This window comes from Nansenia antarctica, assembly GCF_963989245.1.
Source record: "Nansenia antarctica genome assembly, chromosome: 5".
Taxonomy (NCBI): Eukaryota; Metazoa; Chordata; class Actinopteri; order Argentiniformes; family Microstomatidae; genus Nansenia; species Nansenia antarctica.
Window position 1 is genome coordinate 70386147 of NC_137690.1, and position 16214 is coordinate 70402360.

Consider the following 16214-nt stretch of genomic DNA (forward strand, 5'->3'; position numbering starts at 1 on the left):
CTGACTTTGTTGTAGTTTGAATCCCTGATCGCCCCTTTAAACCTTAGATTACCTCCCAAAACGTGTTCAGTCTGGTTGAGGTAACAGGGCCGCTCCACGCTCTCCTCGAAGGGAAAGGAGACCTCGTATTCATGGCCATTATAAAGACCTGTGGAGACACAAGCACAGGCTATTACCTCATTATGAAATTGATAAAGGATCATGTTTGGAGCCCATCATTTAAACACTTTGTGTGTCTCTGCATTGGAGTGTCTCTGCTCTGTCAAAACCTAAAATATAAGGTTGTTGTACACAAGTTATGGTTAACAAAGCATAGCTGTAAAGTATAGTTATAACTATAATTTCAATATAATGGACTGTTCTCATTATTTATCATGAGGGGTAGATGGTCCACATGGAGGGATTTGGAGAGGGTCGTCCATTTTCAATTTCAGTCTAGGTATGGTTATATGTGTTTTATACATGAGGAAAGGGTTATGCAATTTGCTATTTATAAAAATGTGTCTATATTTCAATGTTCTCTGTCTATGAATTTAAGAACATTTCCCCCAGCCTAATCTCTTTTATCTCTTTACACAAAAACAAGTGGTGGGCCACCATTTGACTGTAAAACAAATATAACACAGTATTAATCACATTTTTGTCATGTACTAGTTTAAATCATAATGCAAGTTTCTAGAAATGATATTCTCTTACCTGCTGGATGCTCCTGCGTGCTGCTGGAATTCATCTTTTTGGTTGACTTTCTTTCTTTGGCTGTGGATTGTAAAGTAGTCGTACACAGTGATAACTTGCAGATAATAACATCAGAAACACTGGATGCGATGCATGAACGTGTGAGAGATATGGTCCCTGGGTGTAATACAGCTCGGTGAATATCTTAGGTTATTACTGAGTATTAGAGTGTGCCATGGTAGTTACCTAAATGTACAAACTTTCCTCCTCGCACACTCTGAAATTAATTAGGCTCCAAACTGCGCCAGGTGAGTGGGCACACCTGCGACGCCTCTGACCATATTAGGACAGCCGGAATCACACTTACGCGTTCGAGGGGATCAGTTTGTAGTATTTACCTAGCAACAACACTGGCTACAAAATATGTTATATTCTTGTGTTTAGGTTTTCATACACTGTATAAGTTTACTAGTTTATATGTTTATATAAGTACACAGTTACATGCTAACTCCCACTGTCTATATACCCCCTGTGAATAGGCCATATAGTGTATATAAGTTTACATAATAGATACATTCTCAGATTCCTACCGATCACGTATCCCCTTATTTATGTCTATTTATGTCTCATTCTTGTTTTTTATTATCTTAGGACTGTGTTGATTGTTAGCACCTAGGGTTTGCATTTAAATGTTGTTGTACCCGTACAATGACAATAAAGATCATTCATTCATTCATTCAAAATGATGCTTCATCATTTATGCATTTCTGGTGAATAAAGTCACCCTTGGTGCTCTAGAATGTTGACAGTTTGGATTACTTTATTTATCATCGGCACTGAATGAGTTGAAGGACTGATCTGAAGTCAGAGGGGATGCATGATGTGTTATGGTAGGAAGAAGAGAGAGTGGTGCCAATGAGCGTCAAATAGTTTCACCTAGCTTCCTGGTTAAACTGTCCTGATTTACCCAATATTGATTTGGTTGATATTGGTTTGTTGCCTGGCAACATGCTCTATTGGTATAATGTAAAGGAACTATTCGGTGTTGACCAATAGAAAATGGACCCCTTCATTGGCGCCACTCTTCCTCACATGTCTACAGGTGCACCGTTGAGAGGATCCTCCTCTCTGATGACATCTACTCTGAAAGTGTAAGAGGAAGGAAGAGAAGATCATATAGGACCCCAGTCACCCCAGGCATGCCCAGTTCTCTCTGTTACCATCTGTGAAAAGGTATCTAGTATCCAGAGCCGGACCAACAGGTACCAATACAGCTGAGCTTCAAAACATAGTTAACTATCATTTTGATCTCATGGATGGTCAGTCATTGCAACCATATAGCTCCGTCTATGAATTTGAGAGTGGTTAAATGTTAAATTTCCCCCCAGCCTCGTTCCTCAGCTGTTTACCAAAAACAGTGGCGGGGGGGAGGCTGACTTTGTTGTAGTTTGAATCCCTGATCGCCCCTTTAAACCTTAGATTACCTCCCAAGACGTGTTCAGTCTGGTTGAGGTAACAGGGCCGCTCCACGCTCTCCTCGAAGGGAAAGGAGACCTCGTATTCATGGCCATTATAAAGACCTGTGGAGACACAAGCACAGGCTATTACCTCATTATGAAATTGATAAAGGATCATGTTTGGAGCCCATCATTTAAACACTTTGTGTGTCTCTGCATTGGAGTGTCTCTGCTCTGTCAAAACCTAAAATATAAGGTTGTTGTACACAAGTTATGGTTAACAAAGCATAGCTGTAAAGTATAGTTATAACTATAATTTCAATATAATGGACTGTTCTCATTATTTATCATGAGGGGTAGATGGTCCACATGGAGGGATTTGGAGAGAGGGTCGTCCATTTTAAATGTCAGTCTAGGGATGGTTATATGTGTTTTATACATGAGGGAAGGGTTATGCAATTTGCTATTTATAAAATGTGTCTATATTTCAATGTTCTCTGTCTATGAATTTAAGAACATTTCCCCCAGCCTAATCTCCTTTCTCTCTTTCTACAGAAACACGTGGTGGGCCACCATTTGACTGTAAAACAAATAGGCCTATAACACATAGTATTAATCACATGTTTGTCATGTACTAGTTTAAATCATAATGCAAGTTTCTAGAAATGATATTCTCTTACCTGCTGGATGATGCGTGCAGCTGGAATTCATCTTTTTGGTTGACTTTCTTTCTTTGGCTGTGGATTGTAAAGTAGTCGTACACAGTGACAACTTGCAGATAATAACATCAGAAACACTGGATGCGATGCATGAACGTGTGAGAGATATGGTCCCTGGGTGTAATAAAGCTCGGTGAATATCTAGGTTATTACTGAGTATTAGAGTGTGCCATGGTAGTTACCTAAATGTACAAACTTTCCTCCTCGCACGCTCTGAAATTAATTAGGCTCCAAACTGCGCCAGGTGAGTGGGCACACCTGCGACGCCTCTGACCATATTAGGACAGCCGGAATCACACTTACGCGTTCGAGGGGATCAGTTTGAACACGGCACTGCGTCGATTAGTGATTAGATGAGCCCCGTTATGCGTCGTTTATTGAAAAGGCGCTGATAACTGTTTCAAATCGATCCTCTCAAACACGGTCGGAGCAGTGCGCTTCTGAAAAACGACACGAGCGCCCGACGCCTGGAAATCAGTCCGTCCCATGGGCATATGTGTGCACTGTAGACCGCGGTGTCATATTCTGGACCACTGGACCACCCCAGGCCACGTCAAGCAGACATTTCTGTACTCTACATTTAGAGTTAACTCTGCTGCTCTGACTGCTGCTGCCGTCAATAAAGACAGCTCCAGTGGCAGCCATACATGCCTAAGCCAGGCAGAATATGTAAAAACTAATGCACTAACAAGGTTTACCAGCACACGGCTTTGACACCTGCTACAGTGGCTGTATGTTGGTCTACTTCAAACATGTTCACCACTGAGGCTTATATAACCTAATAATAAATAACCTAATTCATACTCTTTAGACTGATGTTGTTTCTAAATTGTGAAACTAATATGTATACAAATACTCTCACATAACAGCTGACAATCGGTTTTTTTAACCCCATATTATAATTGTTTGATTTCAAATCCAAACCTTTGGAGCATAGAGCCAACAGTAGAGACAATGCTTCACTGGTCAAATACTTACCACTGTATAAATACCTAATGAGCTGATGAACTGTCTGACCTTATTAGAAACCAACATATAAGGTTGTTTTAATTCATTGTTTGTGAACAATTTCTTTGTAAAAACCAAAAACATTATATAGCTTCACGTCATTTCAATATCATGGACTCTTGGTCCCGAGTGCTTGCATGCAGAGCTCCGTCTATGAATATGACAGATATTTCATGTCACATTTCCCCATCTCTCAATAACATTTCCCAATAACATGTCTTATAAGTGCTTTATTGTCCAGTAGATGGCAACACTGGTTTCACTGATCTCAACATTCTGTCACAACTGTGCAACAACTCAAGTGGAAAAATATAAACAGAAAGATTGTTGTTGAGGATCAGATAGAGGTCAGAGTTCAACTTAAACAAAATCAAATATAGCCAACAAATTGACTCCTGAATTTCCTTACACCCACCAGTGCTTTTTTCCGTTTCTCTCTCTCTCTCCTTACCATCAAAACAAAACATTTGACATATGCACAAACTCTAGACAGTGGACATTTCCCTTCCAAATGTTCAGTGCTTCTATTTTAATTGTGCAATAGGGCAGTACTAATTGCTGCAAAGCTCACACTTCATATCCTAGGTATGGAATTCTAAGGCTGGATTGTAATACACCCAGTGGAGGTAGAAATCGGAGGACAGGCTCATTGTAATGCATGAAATGGAATGAGGAATGGTATCAAACATGTGAACCTGTCCTCCATTTCTACCTCCACCAGCTTCCCCTGCTCCCACCTCACATCCTGGGTAAGGCTGGATTCTATTGCACTGCATGACTGAATTCAACACTGATAGCCACGAATCAAACCAATGATTGTAAAAAACGTATTTCGATAACCAAGTAAGTTAAATAGTGGGAGTGAAAGGATTGTGAAAAATACATGTGTTGGTCTATGCAGCCTACAAGACTACAGTATTCACTGATTATATACAACAACATACTAGAACAAAAGTTTAGTACAAAATCTCTTCCTCGTGGAAACATTTCCTCTCTATTCTCCTTATTCTCTGTGGTTTGACAACTTTTTTAATGTCCATATAAAATATGTATACCATCAAAGCCAATTGAGCAGCAACCAAAATATTATTAAGAAAATGAAATTTCTTCCCCTTAACTGGGCATGGGCTGCCCTTCCCTACAAAGAGCATGTGTCGTTGGCTACAGACAAACTCTGACACAGACTACATCAATAGCATATTGGACTTTATGTGATGACGTTCCGGGCCAGTCGACCCCTCTCAATAAACAATAAACCCTCCTCTCAAAGCCCTAGAACACAATTATCCACCATCGGCAAATGTTTCAAGCATTAACTCCCCCGGAGACAAAAAATAAAATAAAAAAAATATCCCAAAACAAATGACTTAATAAAAATAAAAAAAAAGCTGAAGTAGAACTAAAGGAGTCTGCTGATGAACAAATACAACAAGTGAGAATGCACTCTTCAGAGGTCAGAGGTCATGAGGGGGGAGGATAGTGGGGTGGTTCAGTTCCTGAACCTGTAGGTGATGGGCAGCAGCAGGTGCTTCTTCTTCATGCCCTGCACCGTCACGTGCATCGGCTCGTCCAGAGCCTTGTAGCACCGCCGGGCGTAGTCCAGAAGCTTCTCCTTGGAAGAGTCGAACTCGCCCACCTCGCCCACCTTCTCCGGGGCCACCAGCAGCAGCTCAGCGATGGGGGAGGTGGAGGCCATGGTGTTGCGGTCCACCCTGTGGACCTGGAAGGCCTTGGACATGCTCCGCAGTCTCTGGTAGGTGTGGAGGATCTTCTGGTAGCGATGCAGCACCCCATCAGGATCCTTCACTGGAAGACAGAGGTGGCATTTAATAATAATAATAATAATAATAATAATAATAATAATAATAATAATACATTAGACTTGTATAGCACTTTTCTAGACACTCAAAGACGCTTTACAAAGACACAAAAAATAAATTAAAGTAAAACTATAGGGGCCTAATTAAGGTAGTGCTGGGGACACATGGGAAGGGGAGAGTTGTTGGGAGGGTGTTGGCCTGTCTGATGTGGTTGGGGAGGGCGTTCCAGAGGGACGGGGCTGCAGCTGAAAAGGCCCTATTACCTTTCTGCTAAAAGAAATAATATAAACAACTTAAAAATGAGTCATGAAAGTTGCAATGTGAAATACTGTTAGTAAACCACACATAGAACACATTATTTAAAGAACAACACATTAAGATCACAGTAGGTGATGACAAGGAAACGTCTAGTTAAAAAAAGTAGTAGCATCTAGCATTAGTAGCAGCTTTCATGAACACGTCAGAAAGGATGTGAAAGAACCATATGATTTGGGTGCTTTTCCACGGTCACTTTTGGCACCGGTGCTTAGCCCAGAGCCTCAGACATTTGTTTCTCCATCTCTAAGAATGACCCAAAGAAAAGCCCAGGGCCATGGCCCCAATGTGTATTGCACCTGGCTATTGTTTGACAAGGCTAGTCTAAGACATGACTGCTACTTAAAAAGCATGAAAATGGGATAAAAAACATGAGATAATTTGGTTCAGAGTCACGTTTAGAGGCATTTATATGTACTATTAAGTTTGCCCAGCTGCAGGTTGGCACCCATTTCATAGGAAATGTAACTGTTCAATTAGCCATTAGCCAGCCATCTACTATGCTAGTAAGTACATGCCTCACGTTCAAACACACAACTCTTTGCTAGTTTCAAAGTCCTGTTACTAATAATTTCACAGGGGAAAAACATTGTTGACAGATCTATTGTTTCAGTCACAAGTAGCCATGCTGGTTTGAGGGTGAAACTCGCCAGGAAACACGTTTCTGTAGACGCCAACAGTTTCCTCCTCCCTGCTCTCCTAAAGTCCTCGAAATCACCCTGTATGTTGGAAACGTAATGCTCCAAAAATGCTCCATAAAAACACCAGTTCTTGGACCCAAAGAAAGTCTGGAGTGGGACCCAGTGTAAAAGCACCACTAGTCTGCATACCACGTTGTCTTTCCCTTCCACGTGTGATTCTGAAGACTCTTCTCATTTTTATCCTCGGCTGATCCCCTGATGCCCGCTTCTTTGATGTCTCCTCTGATGAATCCTCCTCGTCCGACATCACTTCCTCTTCCTCCAGATAGCCATCTTCCTCAAAATACTTGTCTTCTTCATCTGCCCGCATCTCCTGTTTCACTGGAGGGGACACAGCAGGAGAGCAAGCTTATAGTAAATACTGTACTTCCCAACAGGTTTTCAATTAGCTATCACCAAAATGTGTTATTTTATAATAATAATAATACATTTTATTTATGGGCGCCTTTCAAGGCTCTCAAGGACACCTTACAAGACATAGTTAAAACCACATATCAAAACATTATAAAAATCAACAAAGCAAAGTGAGATAAAAACAACAAAGTCAGATATAACAACAAACAAAATACAGCCGATCAAACCAAATAAGCCATTGTGAAAAGGTGTGTTTTAAGACTGGATTTGAAAGTGGAGAGAGTGTCAATATTACGTATGTTAGGTGGCAGAGACGAGTTCCAGAGGCGGGGAGCAGAACGGCTAAAGGCTCTAGATCCCATAGTAGTCAGACGGGCAGAAGGTATGACAAGTTGGTTGCACATAAAAGTGGCAATTGGCAAGTTTCAATCCTTCAGATATTGCCAAATGACAATGAGTGTCCTCCAAATTCTACGTCCAATAGCCTCCCCTGATCTATAGGGCACAAAGGTGCACAAACAACCCACACCTCTGGAACCCATTCTGACTCTAATACCAGGTGTGTCACTCTAATACCAGCTATATCACTCTAATACCAGGTATGCTGCTGCACTGGGTGCCAGACTGGGTCTGGAGGCGTTTCCTCATGGTTCCAGACCTGGTGGTCATGGGGGAAGGTGGAGACGGCGTGCAGGGCCTGAGTGGCTCCGGCTTTAGAGGGGCGGAGTGCTGGAAGTCAGCATTCCATCCTAATTAAGAGAATAAATGGTAAATGGACTGCACTTATATAGCGCCTTTTATCCAAAGCTCTTTACAACGGCCTCTCATTCACCCATTCACACACACATTCACACACCAACGGCGGCAAGCTACCATGCAAGGCGCCGGCCCGCTCGTTGGGAGCACACTTCGACATGTGGCTAGCTGTACTGTCTCTCCAGTGCCTATTAATCAATTCATCTTTCTTTCTTCTTCTATCACGACGGCTGCCAATAGCCCCTGGCCTGAGCTAGATCACTCTTCCTGCTACGACTGGTGAATTGATGATTCACTTGCTTAGTCAAATGTATCGATTGTATGTCGCTTTGGAATAAGGCGTCTGCTAAATGGCAAAAATGTAAATGTAATGTAAATGAGCGTGTGAATGAGTGTGTGAATGTGTGTGTGTGTGTGTGAGTGTGTGTGTGTTTGGTCTCCTCACCGCTGGGCTCCTGGGTCCTGGTGCAGAAGACGAAGCGGTCCAGCTGGCGCCGCAGGAAGTTGCGCTCCTCCTCCAGGTCCTCGATGCGTTTCTGCAGCCAGGAGTTCTTCTCCAGGGCCACGAACAGGTGGGTGCGCAGGTTGGAGACCAGCATGAAGGGGCTGTACTGCGGGGGCAGTTCAGCTGCAGCTTCTAAACAGGAGGATGAAATGACCATCTGTTGGACGCTTCAAAACCGCTCACTAAACTGGCAAGAAATTCCGGAACCCTCACCACCTCCTAGAGTGTTCTTAAGTGTTCTATGTAGTATACTATTTACCTAGCAACAACACTGATATGGCTACAAAATATGTTACATTCTTGTGTTTAGGTTTTCATACACTGTATAAGTTTACTAGTTTATATGTTTATATAAGTACACAGTTACATGCTAACTCCCCCTGTCTATATACCCCCCTGTGAATAGGCCATATAGTGTATATAAGTTTACATAATAGATACATTCTCAGATTCCTACCGATCACTTATCCCCTTATTTATGTCTCATTCTTGTTTTTTATTATCTTAGGACTGTGTTGATTGTTAGCACCTAGGGTTTGCATTTAAATGTTGTTGTACCCGTACAATGACAATAAAGATCATTCATTCATTCATTCAAAATGATGCTTCATCATTTATGCATTTCTGGTGAATAAAGTCACCCTTGGTGCTCTAGAATGTTGACAGTTTGGATTACTTTATTCACCCTCGGCACTGAATGAGTTGAAGGACTGATCTGAAGTCAGAAGGGATGCATGATGTGTTATGGTAGGAAGAAGAGAGAGTGGTGCCAATGAGCTTCAAATAGTTTCACCTAGCTTCCTGGTTAAACTGTCCTGATTTACCCAATATTGATTTGGTTGATATTGGTTGGTTGCCTGGCAACATGCTCTATTGGTATAATATAAAGGAACTATTCGGTGTTGACCAATAGAAAATGGACCCCTTCATTGGCGCCACTCTTCCTCACAAATGTCTACAGGTGCACCGTTGAGAGTACCCTCCTCTCTGATGACATCTACTCTGAAAGTGTAAGAGGAAGGAAGAGAAGATCATATAGGACCCCAGTCACCCCAGGCATGCCCAGTTCTCTCTGTTACCATCTGGGAAAAGGTATCATAGTATCCAGAGCCGGACCAACAGGTACCAATACAGCTGAGCTTCAAAACATAGTTAACTCTATCATTTTGATCTCATGGATGGTCAGTCATTGCAACCATATAGCTCCGTCTATGAATTTGAGAGTGGTTAAATGTTAAATTTCCCCCCAGCCTCGTCCCTCAGCTGTTTACCAAAAACAGTGGCGGGTGAGGCTGACTTTGTTGTAGTTTGAATCCCTGATCGCCCCTATAAACCTTAGATTACCTCCCAAAACGTGTTCAGTCTGGTTGAGGTAACAGGGCCGCTCCACGCTCTCCTCGAAGGGAAAGGAGACCTCGTATTCATGGCCATTATAAAGACCTGTGGAGACACAAGCACAGGCTATTACCTCATTATGAAATTGATAAAGGATCATGTTTGGAGCCCATCATTTAAACACTTTGTGTGTCTCTGCATTGGAGTGTCTCTGCTCTGTCAAAACCTAAAATATAAGGTTGTTGTACACAAGTTATGGTTAACAAAGCATAGCTGTAAAGTATAGTTATAACTATAATTTCAATATAATGGACTGTTATCATTATTTATCATGAGGGGTAGATGGTCCACATGGAGGGATTTGGAGAGGGTCGTCCATTTTCAATTTCAGTCTAGGTATGGTTATATGTGTTTTATACATGAGGGAAGGGTTATGCAATTTCCTATTTATAAAATGTGTCGAGTATATTTCAATGTTCTCTGTCTATGAATTTAAGAACATTTCCCCCAGCCTAATCTCTTTTCTCTCTTTATACAAACAAACAAGTGGTGGGCCACCATTTGACTGTAAAACAAATATAACACATAGTATTAATCACATTTTGTCATGTACTAGTTTAAATCATAATGCAATTTCTAGAAATGATATTCTCTTACCTGCTGGATGCTCCTGCGTGCTGCTGGAATTCATCTTTTTGGTTGACTTTCTTTCTTTGGTTGTGGATTGTAAAGTGGTCGTACACAGTGATAACTTGCAGATAATAACATCAGATGAGATGCATGAACGTGTGAGAGATATGGTCCCTGGGTGTAATACAGCTCGGTGAATATCTAGGTTATTACTGAGTATTAGAGTGCGCCATGGTAGTTACCTAAATGTACAAACTTTCCTCCTCGCACACTCTGAAATTAATTAGGGAACTTAACTGCGCCAGGTGAGTGGGCACACCTGCGACGCCTCTGACCATATTAGGACAGCCGAAATCACACTAGGCGTTCGAGGGGATCAGTTTTTAACATGGCACTGCGTAGATTAGTGATCCGTTATGCGTCGTTTATTGAAAAGGCGCTGATCGGTAACTGTTTCAGATCGATCCTCTCAAACACGGTCATTATCTCGGAGCGGTGTGGTTCTGAAAAACGACACAAGCGCCCAACGCCTGGAAATCAGTCCGTCCCATCACCGATTTACATCGGTATCACCGTTTCTCTCTGCAATCGTTTTGGTAGATCGGGTGGAGGGCTCAGCGCTTGGCTCAGGTCGATCCCCTCGAACGCGGAGACAGTCGGATGCACAAAGGGCCAGGTGGGGGAACACTTTGTAAAGCTGGGAAGAAAAGAATCTTTCGTGGTGACAAAATAACTACACTGCACGGTGAGTTAAAGCTACAGATCGGCCTGGGAATTGTTTTTAAGAAAAGAGAAATTAGGATACATGTTGCAACTTTTACATAAACTTTACCTGCAATGAATGCAGAAATGCACATAGCATATTCAGTAGTATACACTGTTACTACTACTACTACTAATAATAATAATAATAATAATAATAATACAACATCGTACATCTTGTTAACATCTTTTCAGTTAACAAATGCAACGTATACAATTCAGTATGGAATGCATCTCTCTCTTATTCACAACGTACTGTTGCAAGCTTTTGACCTTTTGTTGTGTGCGTGAGAGGGAGCGAGCGAGTTGAGACAAGCAAACGTGTTCCATAGCCCTGCACAGACCCTAGTGAAAGTGCACGTATTCTCGACATAGGCTTTTATTCTAGACAAAGCTATAATTGCATCTCCCTATTGATTTCAGTAGAATCTTCTCGAGAGCATCAACTGAAAACAAGTCAGAACAGGCGCGCTTTCTCCTCCGATGCATCACAATACTTCATTTACATTTTTGGGCATTTAGCAGACGCCTTATTCCAAAGCGACTTACAATCAATACATTTGACTAAGCAAGTGAATCATCAATACACCAGTTGTAGCAGGAAGAGTAATCTAGCTCAGGCCCGGGGCCATTGGCAGTCTCAGTGATAGAAGGAAAAACGGTTTATTTTATTTTTATATATATATAGACACTGGAGAACAGAGAAACAGTACAAGGGGGGCAGTAGAAGTCATAGGGGACACAGTAAAGGGGAAAAGCGGGTGTCTCAGGAGACGCAGTTCTGGGGGTAGTAGATGAGAGGAGCAGTTAAGGTTCATACGGTTCTTCTCACAGGTCATTCTAACTCCTTTGTTCCCTAGCTGGACCATGGCTCTCTGTGATGGCCTGTCTCACTGCAAGCTGGCCCTGGCCTTCGCCGTGCTGATGGACCTCCTGGGCGGCACCGCCCTGCTGCTGGGGGTCTTCGCCCCCCTGGAGATCCGAGGCCGGGACTTCGGGGACCTGCTGGTGTACACGGGGGCCCTGTTTGTGCTGATGTCCCTGGGCGGCTGGGTGCTGTGGTACAGCGGCAACATCGACGGCCTGACCTCCCGCAAGGAGATGGGTCACATCGGCAGCGCGGTCGACCGGATCGCTCGCAACCTCAGCCGCAAGATACGCACCTATCGCGGCCACTAGGGTGGTCACACACGTGGGTGGGTGGGTGGGTGGGTCGAGTCGTTCGCAGGGATCTTAGATGTCAGAATTAATGGGTTCCTTCCTAACAGACTAAAGGGAGAATCTCTTCTCAGGGCCTAGAAGTGATTTGACATGCTGTCAGGGCTTCCTGGGTGGAAATGAGGGCGACACATATTCACCTCTTCTGCTTCTGCCGTCTCCTCTGATAGTGAGTGATGCACAGATGCCACAGATACTACACATTGTGATGCCGCCCCCCCCCCCTCCTTCTTTTCGCCTCCTTGTGCCATGTCAATACTGGGATATCTCTGATCCTCTTTGTGAAACCTGGATCCATCCCCCAGGGGGGGTATTCCATCAATGTCGCTAAAGGAAAATCCAGGCTTATTAAGTCTCGTGAGAGTTCTCAAAATAAGGCTGTTTTTCTTTTTTGTAAATCTCGCAAGATTTACCAAAATAAACCTGGATTGTCCTTTAGCGACGTTGATGGAATACCCCCCAGGATTAGTGATTTTTGGTAGATATTCACATTGTTTCACAGCGAGCAGTGTTATGTATGCTCTTGCTTAATATGTAGTCCCTGAAATGTTATACGATATTTAGGCTACAACATGTATATAAACATGTTGCGTCATGCATTGGAAATTCTGTTACATCATCATAACATGGGATGATTTTTTCTGTGACATGTTAGGTTTTAGGTGTCTTGTTTTGTATCATTTTATCAAAAATGGCCTTGCCTCTGTGGCTTTTGTATGTCGTTATTTCTAATAAAAACTTCCAAGAATGTGAACTACCTCAAAAATCTTTTCGTTTTAGACATAAAACTAGTCATATGGGTATATATGTTACGGTACATGTGGGAATATGGTACATGTGGGGAAACTAGGGTTAGGGTTAGGTGCTACGGTTAGGGTTAGACATGCCAGCATGTACCAAGTCACCCTAGCACCTAACCCCAACCCTAGTTTTCCCACGTACCGTATTCCCACATGTACTGTAACATATACACAGAACTTAAATATAAAGGAACACAATGGTTTGTTCCAGCAACTATAAATGACCTTCCCATAGTTCGTGCAGTGAATAAGAAGGGTAGCTTGATGTTAATGCAAATCATAATAATGCTTAATAATTTAGATGAAAGTTATATAATGCACAGAATGTTATCATTATGCATCACAATCAAAGAGGGAGAGAGGGAAGATGGTAAGCCAGGTGTTTCAGGTTCAGTGGAAAGACATTTTATTAATGCCAACACATTTTATTAACACATCCTTATAGTAACGCCATAGCTTAGAGGTGGAGGTAAACTTCTTCAGATGTGTTGGTGGGTAGTCGGTCTCTGTTAACCACAGCTTGATCTGGGTAAATACTGTATGTGAGGGATTGGGTTTCCCTTTTGGGAGAAGCATGGACCAAAGTCTTTGTACTGGAATGGTTTCCCACCAGTGTGAATTCTATGATGGTATAATGCTAAACTTAAGCACAATCTACAGATAGGACATGTATGGTCCCTTCCCATTTACATTTTAGGCATTTAGCAGACGCCTTATTCCAAAGCGACTTACAATCAATACATTTGACTAAGCAAGTGAATCATGAGTTCACCAGTTGCAGCAGGAAGAGTGATCTAGCTCAGGCCCGGGGCCATTGGAGGCCTTCAATCAAATGTATTTGTATAGCACTTCACAAAGTAAATTGTCTCAAAGTGCTTTATAACAAGTAGAATACAAACAATATAAACAATAAATACAATATAATACAAACATTATGAACTAACATGGAACCGTAGACCCCCCCCCCCCCAAAAAAAAGCAAGTCAAGCAAAACTGTTGATCGGGGCTGAGATTTACTGGTTGGTTCTTCTGGTACCCCACTGAACCTCTCCATCAGGTTAGCTAATGACCTCTCTAGTCTCAGTCTCTCTCTCGTTCAAAGGATCCCTGCCCTACCTCAACCTCCCTACAGACCTATAAACCTTGATCTAGAGCTGCCCTACCTCAGCCTATACCTTGACCTGCACCTATAAACCTCGATCTAGAGCAAAGGTGAGGTTGTGATCAGAGACAGGGGCATTACAGGCTCAGAGAGTGGGGGGGGGGGGGATCGGTCAGAAACAGTAATCCGATGAGCAGGGTCTCCTAGTGGGTATTTGTGGCTCCAGGGACAATCCCTCTAAAAAGAGAAGGATGGTGTCTATCTTGGGCTAGTCAAAAGCCAAAGCTGCCAACTCAGGACATCCCCAGGACAGTCCCTAGAGGCAGGGTTTCACACACATCCCACATGTCTGCTACCTACTCCACTACAGTATAATAATAATAATAATAATAATAATAATAATAATAATAATAATGATAATAATACATTACACTTATATAGCGCTTTTCTAGACACTCAAAGACGCTTTACAAACTGAAAAGATCGAGTAGTAATAATAAAAAGAAACATAAAAGAAAGTATAGGGGCCTAATTAAGGTAGTGCTGGGGACACATGGGAAGGGGAGGGGGAGAGGGTTAACTGGTGAAGGCGAGCTTGAAGAGGTGGGTTTTGAGGGCCTGTTTAAATGTTGGCAGTATGTCCCCTGTGTCTGGTTAAGGATGGGCCATTCTCCAATCAGGAAAGATGGATGGATGGACGGATTACTGGATGGATGGATGGATGGATGGATGGATGGATGGAAAGTGGTCAGGTCCAAGTAAACATGAGGACATTTCATTCCTTATCAGTAATATGTGACAGCAGCTGGTGAAACCGGTAAAAAGTCAGAAAAATGACACAATGACACACTCGCGAGTCAATTAACACAGCTTGTTTTGTGATTGATTTTCAACATCGTTGACATTTATTTACATTTTTCTAAATAAAAGTCAGAAGAATTTGATTGGCTGCCGACTTGTTCCTGGTTTTACCAGCCACCTTCACATAATGTTCAACATGTCCAATAGCGTCTATTATTTCCAGGGGTTACCAGGGTTACCAGGGGTTACCAGGGGTTACCACAGTCAGTGTCCAGTACCCTGTGTAAATGGGACGGCTCTCTACTCCACAAATGGGGATTTGAAATCAAGCGATTACTATGAGGTTAAAGTATAGATTCTCAGCTTTTTTTGATTTGATGGTATTTGTGCACACATTGGTTTCACCATTTAAAAATGGCAACACATTTTATACATAGTCCCCCTATTTCAGGGCACCTGAAATCATACTGTATCACTTAAAGGTAACATGCAGTATCATTTTGTGACGTTAGAATTATAAGGTTCTATCTCAATTTTTGTCAAAATTGATTGATTTTTTACATAATCTGATCCATTAGGTGTTTATTAATGCCTGTGTTGTGTTATTTTTAAAATGTTGACATTTTCGAGTTAATAATTCATAAAATACAAAGGTTCCATCTCACAAAACATAATGGAATGTAAAAACTTTGACGCTCAATATCTCTGAACTGCCCTAAACGGAGATAGAACCTTAAAAGCTCACGATTTCAGTCCGTCTTTGATTTATACTCTACCAACTTTATCTTAATTTGATAGAGCACTCAGAATAGAGTACAAGCAAATGCTCTGTGTTTTCTTCCAGTCATTTCCACTTGACCAGGTGGTGAGCTTTGGCTTAAGGGTTGCAGATCAAGTAAGCTAATTTAAGTTCCCCTAACCCTAAAGTGAGAAGCAACAAGCTACTCATGGTTAACCTGAAATAGATCTTTAAGACCCAAGACCTGTCAGGTTTAAATATTCCCTCAGTATGTAGTATTGTTATGCCTCTTTTGTTGAACTGTCCTTTCAAATTCTTAAGAATTAAAATCGAATCAAGTCAAACTTTATTTATCATGTGCAGGATACATCACAGCAGTCAATAGTACAATGCACTGAATTGTACATTTGTATGAATTACCTGCATTACATTACATTTTACATTTGAGACATTTAGACACCTTTATCCAAAGTGACTTACAATAAGTACATGTAAGTGTCTATATATCAGTCTTCAT

General features: G+C 41.9%; 2 protein-coding genes across 2 annotated transcripts; one reads left to right on the forward strand and one right to left on the reverse strand.

Annotated features, from left to right (window-relative positions):
* Window positions 1-5348: 5348 nt before the first annotated feature.
* LOC308158319 (coiled-coil domain-containing protein 106-like) lies at window positions 5349-10336 on the reverse strand (the record flags this gene model as incomplete). The annotated part of the gene is made up of 6 exons (XM_080531911.1): window positions 5349-5665; window positions 6825-7016; window positions 7646-7798; window positions 8251-8442; window positions 9655-9750; window positions 10303-10336. 6 exons carry the CDS (start codon window positions 10334-10336, stop codon window positions 5349-5351), a joined length of 984 nt encoding a protein of 327 aa, XP_080388037.1.
* Window positions 10337-11904: 1568 nt separating this feature from the next.
* tmem238a (transmembrane protein 238a) lies at window positions 11905-12216 on the forward strand (the record flags this gene model as incomplete). The annotated part of the gene is made up of 1 exon (XM_080531912.1): window positions 11905-12216. The coding sequence occupies one exon, from the start codon at window positions 11905-11907 to the stop codon at window positions 12214-12216; it is 312 nt and encodes a 103-aa protein (XP_080388038.1).
* Window positions 12217-16214: the final 3998 nt, after the last annotated feature.